General features: G+C 34.6%; 1 protein-coding gene across 1 annotated transcript in view; it reads right to left on the minus strand.

Annotated features, from left to right (window-relative positions):
* LOC121383140 (ubiquitin-conjugating enzyme E2 Q1-like) overlaps window positions 1-19,297 on the minus strand; it is a 36,745-nt gene that overhangs the window by 15,336 nt on the left and 2,112 nt on the right. The window contains exons 2-6 of the mRNA XM_041512962.1: window positions 16,947-17,051; window positions 16,076-16,177; window positions 14,060-14,145; window positions 7,539-7,635; window positions 4,935-5,019 (exon numbers count right to left, since the gene is read on the minus strand). Of these exons, the coding sequence (XP_041368896.1) occupies window positions 4,935-5,019; window positions 7,539-7,635; window positions 14,060-14,145; window positions 16,076-16,177; window positions 16,947-17,051 (475 nt within the window). The remainder of the gene's footprint in view (window positions 1-4,934; window positions 5,020-7,538; window positions 7,636-14,059; window positions 14,146-16,075; window positions 16,178-16,946; window positions 17,052-19,297) is intronic.

Here is a 19,297-nt window from a genome sequence, read left to right on the forward strand (position 1 = left end):
TGTTGTTGCAGATGTATTCTCTCTAACACCCATTTACCTTTTCCTCCACTAATTGTACCAATATTACTTGTAAACGTGTACCGCCAATTTGACCAACGATCACAACGATCGCGGGTTACATGTCGTTTACGAACTTTGTTAAATAAATGTGTGTTGACGTGATTTCCAAATGGAACATGGGTACAGAGTTTATCTGGAGCTGTTGTTGTTGCAGATGTATTCTCTCTAACACCCATTTACCGTTTCCTCCACTAATTGTACCAATATTACCTGTAAACGTGTACCGCCGATTTGACCAACGATCACAACGATCGCGGGTTACATGTCGTTTACGAACTTTGTTAAATAAATGTGTGTAGGAGTGATTTCCAAAAAGAACTTCGGTACAGCTATATGTATATTTTCTTTTTCTAGGACTGTCTTTGTAGATATCTCTCTCTACTGTTGTTTGTTAATCCATACAATTTGATTTGGGGAAAATATTCCGGTTTTTTTTCATCACTATTATTTTTAGTTTTTTTGTATGTCAAATATATTTATATGCTAATTTTATCCATTCAATTTGATTTGGGAAAACACCCCATAATGAAATATGCCTTTTTTGCACCAGTAGCCATACATGCACACACTAGTGTGTGTTTATACCACCAACTTTACAAACGATCGCCGGTCTGCGATATGCTTAGTTACATAAATGTGTTTACGTGATTTGCAAAAGGAACTTAAGTTACAGATTTTATCTGGAGCTTTTATTTTGCATGTGTATTCTCCACCAGTTGTACCAATATCATTATACATGTATGTTTACCGCCGATTTGACCAACGATCATGAGTCGTTTCGTCTGCGAGCTGCTTTGTTAATATGTAAATGTGTGTTGGCGTGATTTCCAAAAGGAACTTTAATATAGGTTGTATCTAGTGCTATTGCTGCTATTGTTGCGGACCCGGTGTAGTCCCTCTGTTAATTTGATCCATACAATTTTATTTTTGGAAAACTTGTTAAGATTTATTTCATCCATGCTAAATCTTTTACTGGTTTATATTTTGATTTATTTTCTTCTTTTTTTCAGGCGTTACAATAAATACAAAAACTAAATAATAAAAGACTACAAAGAAGAATCTGGTATATTTTGGGTAAAATTCCATGTCATTCCCATTTTTATCCAACGCTATATTACTATCAATCAAGGCCGGAAATGTGACATTTTAACACCTGAAATTCAAACGTTGCTCAGGGAAGCAGGTTCAGACTGTGAAATACATTTATTTTCATCTCCCAGGCCAATGAACCGACACCATGCCCCCCACCCTCTCCACCCCTTTCAAATACACTCCGTGATCACTGTTATAGGCTATATCCCTCCCCCACCCCACCCCCCAAAAATAAAAATAAAATATCTCCACTTCAATTTTATTATTTATAAATATGCGATGGACTGAAATATGCAATACATTTATTCTAATTCAGCCAAACAAGTGTACACTAGATTAAAAGTTGGGCACAAATTTAGAGGGTTCACCAAAAATAAAAATGCAGACAGTGGTCTCAAATTTTGTTCGTCAATAAGAACCAAAATTGTTCTGAATGTGCAATTTAAATATCACTTGACCTGACTGAAATTTTAAACAGAGTGCTTTCATAATCAGGTTAGGTCAGGTCATAGGATTTAACGTGCACATTCAGAGCAATCTGTTTTAGCGCACGCCTGTCATGGGCACAGGTGCCGGCCTCAGCTGGCTCCTCCGTCCAGGACAGGAAAGGGTTGTGGTGGGTGGGAGAGGGGACTGGCACGTGTAAGAGAGTAGCACGTCCAATCGGTAGCAGGTGGAGGTGGTTTTGGTGGTGTGGCATTTGAAATATCCCGTAGGGATTAAGCCAAATTGAATGTAGGAAATTTGACGCATTTTTAAAAGGTCCGCCTAAATGGAAATGGCGAGCTATATATATTTTTGAACTTAGTATGCCGAGTGTAGCTCGTTACTGGGACCTAGTTGGTGTTGAGATGTCTCCCCAGGTTGCCCACAGTGGCCCTTTAAAAAGGGCCTGATCTGTTCAGAAAAGGAAATATTCACTTGGTTTCACGCACACACACACACCGATTGCCCAAGTCAAAACTAAAACAATGTATATTTCTCAAGCAGCTCGTGCGTCTTGTATCAGGGACAGCTCTAACAGATTGTCTGGGTCACCATAATGGATTAAGTACTAGCCAGTGCGCTGTTCGACGATTAGTCTTCGCAATAATTATTATCTTTTGGATATAAATTAATAAATTAATTGTGCTAAATAATACTAACTACATTTTTAAGGGTGATTTTAAAAAGTCAATGCAATAATTTGAATAAACAAAATCATGGGCTCCGTTTTTTTTATATTTGATCTCCCCGAGCAGTATGATCTAATCCTGTGTGTGTGTGTGTGTGTGTGTGTTTGAGAGAGAGAGATCATGACGTGACTTTTGCAGCATGCCACCTTCATTGTATGTGACAATCGGTTCAATCGACCGTTGCCAAGCATGCAAATCGGGCCAGTTGTTCAAAAATTAATTACTGTGTAACCATTAGTTAAGAGAAATTATTAAAACTAAATATTAAATGACTTCAAAGAACAATTGAAAAATATATAAAATTTGACTTAGAACAGCATAATAAAAAATATATTAGGCTAACCCAGCAGTGGCGTAGGAAGCTGCCAAAAGGGCGGGGGGTGGGGTGGGGAAGCACACACACCTATATATATATATATAAGGGGGTATAGTCAGTATAGAGTGAATGATTTAAGATGCCAATCGGAATATATCAATATCATAAGTTTTAGGATAATAATTTAATAATTCTGCTTTTAAAAAATATGTCAACGCTGTGGCATAAAAGATGGGTTGTTTTTTTTTTTTTTTTAAAATTAAATTTATATCATATCGGCAGTTGACAACAACCGACAGATAAAGAGGTCACAGATTCGCAGCAAAGTGACAGGTGCGAATTTGCAGAATCGCAGCAAGTTGTTACTTGTGTGGAACAAAATAGTCTGATAGCCAATTTGGTTTTAAACATCCATCCCTCAAACCACCCAATCCCCTCCCCATTTTTTTTTTTTTTGAATCGGCGGCACATCGAAAAGTCAAACTGATCCCCATCATATATAATGAATTCTTCCATAGCTGACGCGAGTCAGTTTCACAATTTATTTATTTTTAAAAATTGGTGTTTCACTTTTAGACTTGAAGCTGTTAATAACAATGTGCATGTAAACATAGTCAATATAAATAATAATGAACAGTTCTACGCGTTGGATGAAGTGCAAACATAATTCTTGTTAAAATAAAAGTTTTACAAAATTGCCGATCCGCGAATCTTGTGTGTGTGTGTGTGTGTGTGTGTGTGTGTATATATATATATATATATATCCTTCTGACTACTGCAGGCGAGATATCTCACACAACGTCATGCCAGTCAACATACTGTACACTGTATACAGTGCATTCCCCAATTCATACTTCCTGCCATTTTGCATATGACACTTACCGGAAAAACTTGTATAACAGGAAACAGAAGACAGCTCAGCTTCCTGTATCTTTAGATTTTCTTTTTGTTTTGAAAATAGTTTGTAATTTTGAGTTGAAAAAGTGGTTTTCGGCAAGTATTTTCATTTGACAACAATGGCAGCACGTTGCGGTCATTTTCAGGGATCAATAGCTGATCGTGACAGCTAAGTTGATAATAAATTTGATCATTTTACCAACAACAAAAATCACATAAATCGTAGTTCGTTTTGTAAAAAAAAATCTGGTCAGAAAACCACTGTTATCTGGAATAGACATAAATACTGGACAGCCGGCCAAAAATGTTGGTAAGTAAATGCAACATTAACGGATCTAAAATATCAGAAAAATTGTCAAAACCCACAAAAATAATACTTACCGATTCAAATATGAACTTTATGTTATGTATTAATAAATTATTTAAGTGAATAAAAATATTACCGTTTTGTTGTAAAGTATTATTGTTGAAGTATGCCCTGTATTTATACTCAAATATGTTAATTTGGCACATTTATTTTTTATAACCTATTTTTTTTGGCATTACAACGGTTTTGGTTATGCGAAAAGGTGTGCGATCTCACTCACATGCCAAGACAACAGTCCACTTAGTTAAAATAACAGTCATCACTAATAGCAAAAATGTAAACAATACTAACTACCTGTTTCCTGAGTTTATTTTGAAATCTGGTCACTGGCATTAATGGTTGTTCAAACAATGTTTTGTCGGTGATTAACTTCATGAATATTACTGAGCTGTCCCTTAAAATAGACTGATCTCTGCAGTTCACTAGAGCAATAGGGACACACATCATTTGGTACAAAAACCAGTGTACTTTCCAGAGTTATCCTCCTTACATGTATTAATATGGCAGCAAAACATGTGATTAACCGATGATACATGTACTTTCAGTTTTATCGTAGTGATCTGTTATCAGCGTTTATAAATAAAGTTGTTGTCTTTGCACAAGACCATGCTGTACAGTGCCATGTAGTAACAGTCAAACAGCTTTCACTCTCTACTAAGGGAATATTTCGTTTTGGTGCTATGTAGTTTGATTGGAATGTTGCGATGTACAAAACGTGAAAAACGAAGTTTGTAAAAAAAAAAAAATCAAAAAAAAAAAAGATATTGTACATTATTGTTCTTATGTGCTGAAAATAAGAAATACTTCAATATTTATAAGTTGTTTTTCATGGGTCGACTTATAAATGGGTCAATAAAAAAAAAAGTTTTCAGGGCTTGAAATTAGGGACTCGACTTATAGCCGAGATCGACTTACAGGCGAAGATATACGGTAGTCTAAAGGTTAAATATATATGGACAATATCTGCATTAAGTGGTTAATGTCTTAGTAGGCCTAGTTAAAAACATTAGATTCTTTCATAACATACCTCTTTTATAGCTGTCTGATTTATAAATATCTCGAAGTTCCTTCATCAGCCGATCTGTTGCTTGAACAGAACCTGCAACGGAACCCTGAAAATAAACAATTTTAACATTAGGTCTAAAAAATTGTATTTTAAGGAATGTGCTAACAAAAACTGGGTAGTCAGAGTCACCTTTAAAAAAAATAAAAAATCAGAAAACTACATTCACCCCTATGGGCCCAGATAAAATGTTCTCTTTTCACCTACTTATTAATAAACAAAATTAAATTAAAAACATCAAAAAACTATAATCAGATTTTTTTTTTTCTAGGCGATGTGGTCCAAGAAACATACTATTTTTTCTTTTAGGTATTGGTTTTGTAAAAAATAAATAATTAATACTATCACTCAATTACAACAAACAAAATACCACTGAAGTCAAATGTTCAACATAATTTGAAACAAAATTGTTTGTTTGAAAATTACTAATACAATTGATTGTGCAAGAACAAAATCCTATAATTTAAAAAACAAACAAAAACATACTATTTGCAGAATACTGATTTGCAATGAGATTAATGTAATACATATTACAGTTATTATTTATTGTGTACCAAGTCAAAACAAGGGTGAGAAAAGTTACTTCTATCGTAAACCTGAAAAATGGAGACATTGACAAGATTGGCGAATCGTAGAATTGGGTCCTAATAACAAGTTTAAGGGATGGCTGTTGAGTATTATGTAATACTGGCCCAAATCAAACAAATACACGATATACCAGTTGTGGTGCACTGGTTGGAATATATATATGACAAAAAACATTACTGAAGATACTTGATAAGTGATGAACATAATGTAGCAAACAAATGAAATCAAACCAAAATCTTGCTTGACAAATCAGTAAAGTTTGAAATATTCTGGTAAAGACGAACTTTTTTCACATTTCTTTCATGCAGATTTCAAAACTCAAGTGTTATCCCGCAAGTATTTAACAGAAGAATCTATTATAACCACAATGGCAACATACTTTGAACAAATACGTTTGAGGAACTATTGACATTTGACTGGCTCTGTTTCTGGGGGAAGAGCCTAAATCAGAACCACTATCAAAACGAAACCATTTTCGTTGGCCAAAACAGAACAGATTTAGTTATACGGACACCTTTTTATTATAGTGCGTCCTAGGGGTCGCCTTTTTTTCATACTGTGGAATTTTAATTCTTACTAAAATTATTTATTTATTAGTTCATCAAGATTAACTTATTTATTTTGGAATGTTACGCATGTTCAGTTTGGAACTCCAAATTCGTCAATGTGGTCCATGAATTGTGTATTTATACTATTTCATCATCATTCTGAACAGTTTGTTGAAAGTTTGTTTGAATGGTTTAGAATTTTGGCATGGCTGATGCAGAGTCGCGGATTCAATGTTAAAAATAAATAATTTACAGTCAGTCAGAAAAAGACAGATCGCCCGTCAGACTGATAGTTGCATTTTTCAACTCGTCCGTGAGAATTATTACTCTCATTTGGCAAGCAGGCGAGTACTTTCTGCACCCCTGAGAGTTATATACATTTTATTATTGTTAGAAATGTTGATAGTTAGACAAGACAGTGTTATTGAAGTTTGCATTACACATTAAAAAAATAATAAGGGGTAGGAATATATGTTTTGAAATAAAAATTTTAATAGGCTGGAAGGAAGGAAATGTTTTACTCAACACATTTTATTCTCGGTTACATGGCGTTGGACATATGATTAAGGACCACACAGATATTGAGAGATAAAACCTGCTGTTGCCACTTCATACGCAACTCTTTTCATTTAGCAAAAAAGGGTTCTTTTCTATGCACCATCCCACAGACAGGATAGTACATACCACGGTCTTTGTTACACCAGTTGTGGAGCAATGGCTGGTACGACAATAGGCCAGTGATCTCTCTTTTTTATTTAATTTTTAGTAAATACACATGCTAATAGTCTTTATACCAGACGTGTGGGATTTTTTTGAGTGGTGAAACAAATATAAAATTGTAGTTTCAATATACAGTAAAGTACTCTTATATAAACAAACTGCAAGGAACCACGATAGTTCGTTATAGCAGTAGGGCATTGTACACATCTGCATAAGTTGGTTATTAATGTACAGGGAGATGAAACGGGACTTTACGATCAGTTTGTTCTATGCAGTAGTTCGTTCTAAGCATGTTCGTTATAAGTGTACTTTACTGTATTGAAATTAATCAGCACTTTTATCAAGAACATACAAATATTACACTGTACTAAAACAATTTCTATAATGCACACATATACATTAAATTTGATATGTAGTTCAATTGGAAAACTGTTTATTAGGTATAGATTAAGTCAAATTTAAATTTTAAGGTACTTGTCCACTAAAACAGGAGAAAATGACACCATATCTGAGCTGTATAAAAAACTCTCTTTTTTCAAGTGGAACGATATTGCCTTGTAAAGTCGCAGACCCTAGTTTCAGCCTATAAAAATGAACACTAAGTTTGGTTAATCTACAAACTGTGAAAAATAATCCATAGTGTATAAAAACTCGGGTGTGTCACTAAGTCGTATAGATGTAAGAAATATAACAAGTCTGAGAAGGAACAAACCTTGAGATAAGATTGCCTTTGATTCTGCTTGAGACGTTCCAGCACAGCCAGATTTTCTCCATCAATCCCATCACCTTCATCTTTAGCCTTCTGATCACTAATAAACCAACAAATAAAAACCACTTACTATATTAGAACAGGGAGAACAAATCGACAACCGGAACTGGCTATGTCCTAAGTCATGCTTTTCAGAAAAAAAAACCTTAAATAGTGTCTTGCAAAATTGTATGACAAAAAAAAGATGCTTGGTCACATTTTTAACACAATCTTAGTAAGTTTTAAAAGATTTTTACCTATGAAAGATGGCTACGGTCCATCTTAACTAATAACACAACTTCTTTGAATACTTGCAGTGAATATTAACCCTTATCCTGCCGCATTCTTTTTGCTAAATTTAAAGAATTTTCACCTGTTCTACATTTCTAGTAATTTTATTAAAATCCATGGACATTTTAACATGACATTACACCCATATATACCATAATGATCCACCTACGTAATGATAGCATTTTGTAGATGGTTATTTTATTTATGTTACCATGGCAACAGCTGTAAATTTCAATATACAATTTTTTCATTAATAATTAAGAAAACATGAATAAAACACTACTATTTTTCTTTTAATTTAAGTGTATGCTGTGATTTATTAAGCATAGTGATTGATTTAAAGAAAAAATTAAGTAGACTGCCAATTTTTTTCAGAATAATAGGGTGCAATGCACATACTGTCATCAACGCTTTTTTGTAAATTATGAAGATAATGTCCAACATTAACTATTATACATTTCTAGTAATATTATTAAAACCTGTTGATATTTCAACATGAAATCACACACACATATACAAAGGAAATTCACCTATGAAACTAGCATGTTGTTATCAGTTATATTATTTATGTTACCATGGCAACAGCTGCAAATTTCAATATACCATATTTTCATTAATAATTATGAAAACTTTAATTAAAAACTAATATTTTTCTTTTAATTTATTTAAATTAATCTATGATGTGATCTATTAACCATACTACTCGATTTAGAGAAAGAATTAAGTACATTGTGTCCAACATTACCTAGACACTAAAAATATGTATACGATCTCTATTACTTTATATATCTTTGTCAAATGACACAAGATTTAAAAAAAAGGTATAGGCCCTTTCACTTCCTGTCATTTTCAAATGAACATTATTAATTTTGTTACCATGTGTGTATGTATTGGAGGACATCTGGGTACGTGTGTACGTATTTGTTTGTGTATGGATGTATGTGTTGTATATTTATAATATGTACAGCAGTGATTTGGGGCTCCCATCCCTGACACTGCTATGTTTGTGATCTAGGACAATAAAAAACAAAAACCCCAAAAAAATTCTGTTACCATGGTAACCAATGCAAAAAGAGGAACCATTTCCCATATGAAATGTTTTAAATGCATTTATTTGAATACAAATCACTGTACAATGATGTAATAATAAGCTCCCAGCTGTTTACAAGAGAAGGGTGAAAATTGTGAATTCTGTTACCATGGTAACCAATGCAAAACAGATAATTTTTTATTGTTTTTAAATATCATTTTCAAGGACTGAGAAAAAACCAATGTATAGTGACATAATTGTACTATGCCTGTAGAAAAGATATATGAAGCTTATTAATTGTTACCATGGTAACCAATGCAAACTATTGGTTACCATGGTAAGGTATGTATAGTTGGAAACTATTTTCTGTGTGCATGCAACTTTTGGGTCATAAGGTCAAAATTAAAGGACACCAGTAATCAATAATTTGAGGGTACCTGAAAACTCCAGATCATAACTGCCACTACTAGGTGGTTATGGGGTTTGGAATCTTTTGAAATTGGACATTGCATTTCATGTACAAACTTTAAGCAGCAGCTATCTTACTATAATCATTCTAAAAATTATGAAAACGTATCCATTAATTCCCAAGATTTTAGGGTACATAATTTTACCCTGCATACCCTCTGGCAGAAACCCTGGACACTGATATTAGAATAATAGAAATAGTAAAAAGGATTTTATGCATTTCAGTAATTTATTGTGACACAAGATACTTGCAATAGCTCTTCACATGGTCACAATTGTAAAAAAAAAGTAAAATGTCCATTCACCTAAAAAATGTTTTACACCCAAAGAAACAAACATCAACCTGTGAGCCCTAATTAAATATGTACTGTATACATAATGTGTATCCAGTGTTGAACACTTATGCATGATACAAAATAGATCTAAACGGTCACCTGAGTAAATTGCTGACCACAACTACCAAACACATGGAGTGCGGGGCACCCATTTTCCTAGGAAGATTAAAATGACCAAATTCATGGTTTGGGGTTTTCCACGAGTGAGAGCAACTACCAAATAAATTTGGTTGGAAATGGTATAGTATTTCTGAAGACATAATAGTTTAAATGCATTTGTCTATATGATAGATGGTTTAATGAATTTGTCTCCTACCTGAGGGAAGTGGGGACAGGGGACACGACATTAAAGGGACACACCCTAGTTACGGATAGTTGTTAACCATTATGGCGGTGTTTTTCACTATTAAACCCATTTTTTCACAAATAAAATTGCACTTTACTTACTGTTTATTACTTAGAATATACATTTCCATTCACCTGAAGTGTTTTTTGGTAATCCTGGTTTTTGTAATACAACAAAATGCATTTTTCGTATTTCATAAAAACGCACGCCGTCTGAGAAAAAACTGTTGAACAGACAAGGTCTAATCTATTGTTAGAGGGGATATTTCCATTTCAATGTCACAGACGTTGGTATACCACGTGACCGTTATAATTTTGGTTCGGTTCGCGCAATCAACATCCGATCTGTTGTCGTTTGCTTGTTGTTCATTTGTGAGATTTTTCTTCACAGTTCGTGAACATTTTCAGTAACAATAAAGTTCAGACAAGTGTCTCAATACAAAACATTACAAACCCGTAAAACCAATAATTTTGCTAAGTCTTACGATATCTGGAGAGGGGATACAACCAGGACAGAACAGTTGGAACATGTCCAGGAGAGGTGAAGCGAACGCACCCCAAGTCTGTGAAATTTGTCGTGACGTAGGCATTGTTGTGCTTTGAGTGACATCTACCGGTGACATCAGAATACTAACTTTCAAAATTATTTCAAACAATTGGGACATGGGGATTCCCATGGTATTTATCGATATAAAACCTGCTTTTTCACTCCGTTTGATAAAAACGTGATCTAAGTGTGTTACAGGTTTGTAGATTAACCAAATTATAATTGATTTTCGCTGGATGGAACTAGGGTGTGTGGCTTTAAACACATATTAAATATATTTTCTTGTTTAGAATATCAGTGTCTGTATATTCAATGTGTTTCTGGTCGTTTCAATACTGGAACTAGGGTGTGCGGCTTTAACGAAATTTGCAAAATTGATATTTTTATGGTATTCCTGGACAAAACAATTGGCTTAATTTTCCCCTATCTGTGCCCCACCCTTAGGAGAGGGGTAGCATGACCAAATTCACAAAGAAATGGGTCACGGATATACAATTTCTATATAACTATTGTGAACTCCATCATTTTACTCTGACACAATATTAGTTGTAATCCATGTAAAAATATGTAGTGATTCACCCTCCTGCACCGGAGTCGGTCACTGGCGAAGTCAGAGGCTGAATCCGGGGTGGGCGTGCCTGAACCCTAGTGGATAGGGGCACGTAAAAAGAGTTGTCTGTCTGTCTGTAGTGATTCATTTGCAACCCTATATAGCTGTTGAGGGCTGTAACTAGGATTTAAACAATGAACCAATGAGCATGGAAGGTGCAAGACACCATTTTGCGGTCATTTCAGGGAGGTTACATACTTAAAACATCAGTATCAATAAACTATTTTTCTATTATTTTACACACACCCCTCCCTCCCCCCAATGCATTCCTCCCACACCAGGGGCGGGACGCAGCCCAGTGGTAAAGCGCGGTTGGTTTGGGATTGATTCCCATCAGTGGGCTCACTGGGCTATTTCTCGTTCCAGCCAGTGCTCCATGACTGGTATATCAAAGGCAGTGGTATGTACTACCCTGTCTTTGGGATGGTGTATATAAAAGATGCCTTGCTACTAATGGAAAAATGTAGGGGGTTTTCTCTCTAAGACTACCCCTGACGCATCCACACCAATTGGTACCGTACAGGCCTCATGTACTAATCATAAGCGTACGGGATCCCGTTTTGTTTTGTTGGGGTGGGAGAAGCAGAAGGGCAGGCTAATTTATGCCCGAATTAAACGAAAATACCACCAACTAAAAAACAACATTATTAGTTTTAGTGTTACTGCCAACCAGCTATATATAATATAGGGTTTCAAACGAAGCACTACACATTTTTACATGGATTTAATTACAACTAGTATTATGGGAGAAATGTTTTGAAAATACTAGTACATGATGAAATGGTTTCAGGCCAGCTCAATTTGCCCGAATGTCTCTGTTGTATTCGCCCGAATTTTAGATTTTGGTACTAATAAATTTATCAAAATACAATAGATCCAACACAACTACAGTTTACCTCATGATGATTAATTTATCTTTATAACATTTGCAGATGTGTGTGCAGGGAATGAGAACAAATATATATCCACTCAGTAATGATTAATACCAATGTGAATGTAATATGTAATATGTAATGTTGAAAAGGAAAAAGGAAAAACTGGCAGAAAAACAACACACAACAATGAACAAATCAACGACGAACACCGAGCACATGTATGTATTCGATCATATAGTCGACGTAACTGTTCAAGCAAACATAGCTAGTTAGAATATCGTCTGTAATTATTAATGAAAACAGTTAGCAGCACATGCAAGCAATGTGTACTACTGCTGTCAAATTGTATAGCGGGAAATGTGCTGTCACATGACCTGTTATTTATAAACAGAAATAGGGAAATGGCGCTTTTCGATGACTGTTTATGCCGTCGGATTACAACTATTTGATTGTGTTTGTACCTTTTTTTAGGCTTTAAAAATGATACTTGTTCTTTTTAATGCAACTGTTATAATGTAGTTCATATATAATAGTATATTATGACAACTTTGTAAAGATAAAAGAAACCGCTACCAAAAAAACCAAGAAACAATAACAAACAATTAGTTACAATAGCAGCACCATTTGACAGGTCATTTTTGTTTTTAAAAAACCCAAGATGTACAACAACAATTTAGCAAATATTTGGATATGTCATTTTAAGACTATTTATTGACATTGTCTTACTTTGTTTTTGACAAAAATGTCAACAATTAATTTAGAAAACGATTTTAAAATGAAAACAATGCAAAGTGACGTCATTGTGACGACGCTCGACGTGTATACACATCAACGGCAGAAAACAGGTTAATAATAGATATGTTTTCAACAATCTTGTAACTTATTGGTCAATTCAGATCGGCAATATAAAAAAACAACCTCTGTGAGATGTAAAAAATTTTTTACTAGTATTTCATTCCATTCTGTGTAACCTATTAGGACTATACAAATGATGCCAAACGAAAAATATGTCTAAGCAAACTTAGACTTGTGTAAATAGAGTGAACGAAATGATCACTCTTTAAATTTTCAGATGCTTACTTATGCTTTACGTACTGTCAGATATTTTATTTTCGTGGGATAATGAAAATGAGTCAATTCGCAAGCATTTATTTTTGCGAATCTCCCATTCCTCCTCCAGTACTGATGTTAATAATTTTGATGTTTATTGTTTACAAAACACTGTAAGCTTACACAAGATACTTAGACTGAAATAAACCCAGCAAACTTTTCTATCAACTATGAAGCCAGCAAACAGTTACATGTTATCGGATGTCAGGTCTTTCCAGAAAATAATTCTCAATTTGATTGACTTTATTTTCTTTCGGTATTATTAAATGGATTTTTTTGTAATAAAAAATTATTTCTTCCCCAATACCCCATGCGTTCTTTTGTAATCCTTAAACTTGTTATAAAAATTGAACCTGAAAACAAAACTGAATTTGAACACGCTGTGCTAGCTCAAATTTGATTTAAACAATATTTATTATTCAAAATACTTAGTGTGAAGGCACAATATGAACTACGATTATTTTTCACTTCCACATTTTAACATACTGTGATGTCTACCTCTGGTTTTTAAACATGTGTTGCTGTCATCACCATCACTTATGAAAGATAACCATGTAAAACTTAGGATTCTTTATTATCATGTAATATATTGTCTGTACTTATATAACGTTTCTTGGTATAAAGTTGTAACTGTTGCATTGTTACTACTAGCCCCGTGCAATGGAAACTAACAAAGTCTCGGGTCTGACTGAACAAGACTACATTTAAAGCCTTTAAATTCGTGTGGAATTTATTTTCACAAATTCTATTCACACACGAAAATAAATTCCATGCGAAAATAAAGCATTTTATAGTAGTTAACACAAAGCCAGCCTCCCCTCATCCACTTAAATATGAAGTGTTGTTGTTAGTTGTAATGAACTGGTCAACACACCTTGGTGCTTCTTCCTCCATGTCGTAATGAAACTCATCTTCTTCCTCCTCGTCAGAGCTGTTATCAACTTTGTGAATGTTGTAGCCCTGAAACACACACGACAACCATCACAAACTTACACTTACAGTACATCATGCTGCACAATACTTTGCTATCACTCAAATTCCATAGCATTTAGATACAGTTTTCATGACCTTTTGTCATGATTTATATGGAAATTAGTGAACCTCAACATAATTCCATAAGATTAAATGTTCTGAAGCAAAAATTTGGTGACTTTCCAAGTTTAGAAATTGACACGTTTTTCCAGAATTTCCATATACACATACTATTAATAAACAAGAAAGTCTAACAAATGATCCAACATTAATTTTCAGTATAAAACACCAACATTGATAGTAGACCAAACTGATAGAACTTGCTGTCAAGCATACAGGGCTTGAACTTAACGGAGGCAATTGCTGCTGTTGAGATATAAATTGCCGTAGGTAGATAGCATCACTGATGGCACTTTTGTACCCTTGGTAAAGCTCCTCAACAGTGGCAAAATGTATACACCTGGTGTACATTGTCTGCCAATATTTAAAATTTTTATAATTATATCTACATACAGCAAAATAACCTTTCAGTCATGTTTATTTGCTGCAAATGTCACTTATTAAAAACTGCCATAGTTAGGCTCAAAATTGTGGTCGGTAAGCTTGTTCACCCATGGCAATTCTCTAAAAAAATAATATTTTTTTGTTTTTTTAATGCCAATAACTACGGTTGACAAGTATACATGACATTATGTAGTGCTCATATAACTTATTGTAGTACTGTTTAAAAAGTTGTGTTAAATCGTGTGCAGTTAAAAAAAAATCTCCTGTTTTTTGACAAAATCTCCTGCTGTTTCAACACACACCTCCTGCTCTCTCTTGACTAAAGGTTGAAAGGTCTGCTGCACACAACTGATGAAATGTTTGTTTCAAAATACAGAAATTTCGGTACTGAAAAATGTTTTGCGCCATTTAGCAAAGCTCTAACAATATATCTGATGAGCACAAAATAGCTGAAAAGAAGAAGAGAGGTAAGGGCCTTGTGTATGGAATTTAATTTAATTTAGATGAAATTAATGAGTGATACTTAACTCGGGCATGCATTTAAAGCCGAGTATACCAAAACTACTGCTTGATATCTGTACTGTATTAATACCGAATATTGTACATATACTGAGGTAAATCGCCCAAAACATATTGACACTGAACATGAAATTTCAATACCACCTAGTTCTAATAGTGTCAGTAATTGAGTACAGGATATAAAAAGTTAAATACCCGATTATGATAAAAAGAAATTTGCTTTGTTTAACAACACTACTAGAGAATATTGATTTATTAATCATCGGCTACTGGATGTCAAACATATGGTAATTTTGACACAGTCATAGAGAGGAAACCCACTACATTTTTCTATCAGTAACAAGGGATCTTTTATACGCACCATTCCAGACAAGATAGCACATACCACAAGTCGTGGTGCACTGGCTGGAACGAAAAATAGTCCAATGGGCCCGCCGATGGGGATTGATCCCAAACTGACCATGCACAAGCGAGCGCTTTACCACTGGGCTACGTCCCACCCCTGATTATGATAAAAATGCTGTTACAGATCAATTTTGATGATATTTATTAATAGTTATTATGGAGGCTATACTGATTGCTTTTGCAAATTTCAAGGGCTTCTTATGGATGATTTGAATTATTACTTATACTAGAACTTAGTGATATGTTTACCGGGATAGACACTATAAATCTGGTTTCTTTACACACATGAAAACAAATGTCACAAACCCCAGCAAATTTACATCAATTTCAGTATCTAAACCGTAAGAACAATCACTGTTAATATTTTCAGTGACAATCATTTATGGATTTTTACAATCGATCATGACACTGGCAGAGCCCAACCTATCAATTTTTTTTAATATAACTAATCACTAGAACATAACTGCATGGAATGATTGACTGAAAATACCCTGCTGGTAAGAGATGCGTCGATGGCTTTCATCTGGTCGGGGACGGGCACGTCATGGAGGGCACACAGGTCTGTCAGGAGCAGTTTGATCTGCTGGAGAATCTGAAACCAATCGGAAGACAACTGAATGGAATGTTTTATTACATACCCATCTAATCTTACTTATAGTAAGAAAATACAGTAGGAAACTCCCAAACCCGGACAGGTTTTTTTAATATCTCATCAAACACGTTACAAAATACACTTAATGTTTCGGCAGTAACTACGTAATGTCCATTCTGGTATACTTAGAAATGACCGAATGATAACATGACAAACCATCTTGTATGTGGTTCTGTCTATTGATCAATATGTCCACGTCAGGGTTAGGGTGTCTTGAGATTATGGTCTTAGAAAAATAGTAAGTACTAATTTTTTTTTGAATGAGATACCTGTCGATCGCTAAACAGCATTCAGAATAAGCACTTGTCCGTTTGTCCTGACAAGTAAAAATCTGTTTGGACAAACAAAATGTAAGTCAATGGTTGTCGAGTGGACAAGTCAAAATGTTCAGTGCAGTTCCATTTTGAGCAATCACAAACATCATCCTTGTACTCAAATAAAACAAACCATTTATTTGGACAAGTGAAAATTTGGCAGACAAGTAGATAAATTTCTAGAAGTATTTGTCCGGTTGACTAGTAAAAAATACTGCTTATTTCTATCAATGATAAGCAATATCGAAGAAAAGAATTCAACATTAAGACAATTAACATTACTTCTTTTCTAAATAATTAAATGATAAAAAATATACCATTTTAAACATGTGTCACTTTGATTTTAAATATGAGAAGCACTGCTGAGAAATATTAGACTGACAAGGTGGCCTTACATTGAACTGGTCTTGCTGGACCTCAGCAAGCTTCTCTATGACGGACGTAACCCCCACGTCTTCAGAATCACTGAACCATATTGGTGCACACTGAGGATACGTTTCCTACAAAAACAAAAGTTGGCAATAATAGTTGGCAGCAAATTTCAGACGTTGAACCACATCTGAAGATAACTAAGCAAGCCTCCAAAATGTCATATTTCAGGGATTCGATTTATTCAGGCGCTCAATATATATATGCAAAGATCTAACAAGCTACAGTGCCTATTAAACAATGCCTTCGAAATGTATGGGTGGGGCTAGAGGCAGTTCTCTAATTGGAAATGTAGTTAGAAACTTGCCCAATGATGCCGCCAGTGTGAAAGCAAAACTGGTGCTATGGCATGAATCTAGGTCCAAAAGCATGGACCATACGCTATGATCATCATGTATTGAGGCCTATGTACCTAGTAATCGTAGTCTAAACCAGACTTGCATAAATCACATCCCCCCACTTACATTAATACTAGGACTTGTTGGTAATATCTCCTTTTCGGCTATTTGTTTCATTTTATTATTTGAACAGTTGTGTTACGATATTACCAGACTTTCATTAATGTTATAATTTAAACAGATTTGTTACATTTCCAGGCCTTCATTCGTTGCATTATTTAAACAGTGTTGTTACAATATTTCCAGGCCTTCATTCCTGCCTCAGTTTGTAGCCATGTTTACATTTTTCAGCCACTATAAACTTTTATAATTATTAAAATTATAATTTACTTATATTTTCGTTATTAAAAATTGTGTATCTGGCAATTAGTGTAATAAAATGTTATTGTGATGCAGTTTCTGGTATAAAATGTGAAATAAATTGTTACCAGTGATACCACTGCAGTTTCTGACAGAGGGTAAAACGGGTATGACACCATACCGAAATTGTTTTGCAGATTTAATTTTTTTAAGTTAACCTTTTGACAAAATTAATTACTCTTATTATTACTGTATGATTTACTTAACTCTAACTGTAACCCATTTTCTGTCTGGGGGAGGCCAACCATACCCCATGTTGACTGTGGTTGCATTCAATTCCATAGCACCATCAGGGTTTCCGCCAGAAAAAAAAAGATGGGGGTGGGGGGGTCGGACCGTCGGAGGGGGCGTGTCGCCAGCGGGGTGTTTGGGGGCCCTCTCCCATGATAAAAATTTGGATTTTAGATTCTCGTTGATGCGATTTCCTGTCATCTCGGAACACAATCCGGCAGCCAAAACAGTTGATCTATTCTGATGCACTAACCGTGAAAATCGTCACAAATTTGGACAAAATAAATTATGTATTCCATCTTATAACTTGTTTTGATAATTTATACATTTAAACATTTCCTCTCGTCGGCGTTGTTTATCATTTGACTACGCATGCGCGAGTAGCCATAATATATAGCCTATGATTTCAGGTGGCAGAGAAGTAAATAATAATACACTGTTGACTATATTAACATAAAAGCAAAAAGTTGTTGTCAACATATGCAGGTGTAATTAGTCAAAAATCCAATTTCTTACTCAACTGCAAACCACATTGGTATTTTTTTTCTTTCAAAATGAGCTGAATTAACAGCGTCCTACATCCGTATACAACCTAATGCTCATTGGTTGATTTACTTCTCTGCCTCCTTCAGTTTCTCTACGTCCAATCACAAATTATCGTTACTGTTCAAGTATCTTGTGAAATAAAATCAGTTTATCCACAGAGAGCATAGAACAACAGCAGGTAAACATAATTCAATTTGAAATTGCTTACTAATGAAACATTTTCCACCTCCAATTTTTTTATATATTGTAGATAACATGTTGGGCTATAATTTTAATCAAAGGTCATCTCAAGGTCACATGTCCCACAAGGTCAAAATATAGGTCAAAAGGTCATTAGCCCAAAAGTAATCCAAATGTCAGGAATAATGCCAGATTTGGATTCCTTGTAATTCCCCCTTTCCAATGATACCTCATTTGTCAAAATTGGACCATTGGTTGCTGAGTTATGGCAATTAAAAAAATGGCGGTCACGCCCTTTTTTGACAAAAAAAATGAAAGAAAAAAGGCCATAACTCGGAAACCGTTGGTCCGATTGAGCTGAAACTTGGAATTTCAGGTTTTTTGGCCACAATAACTCATTGAAATTGGAGAGGGTAGGGTTTTAATTTCCTTTTTTGAGGGGTGATTTGACACGGAATGACCCACCACTGAAAATTACCTGTGCCTGTTTGTTTTTAAACAACCCAAATTATTTTTGTTCACTTCCTTATTTACATATTTTACATATAAAAGTCCTTGTCCCCAAATGACCTGGATAATGTAACATGTGCGTCTGTTGGAGG

Source organism: Gigantopelta aegis, chromosome 2 (genome assembly GCF_016097555.1).
Source record: "Gigantopelta aegis isolate Gae_Host chromosome 2, Gae_host_genome, whole genome shotgun sequence".
Classification (NCBI taxonomy): Eukaryota; Metazoa; Mollusca; class Gastropoda; order Neomphalida; family Peltospiridae; genus Gigantopelta; species Gigantopelta aegis.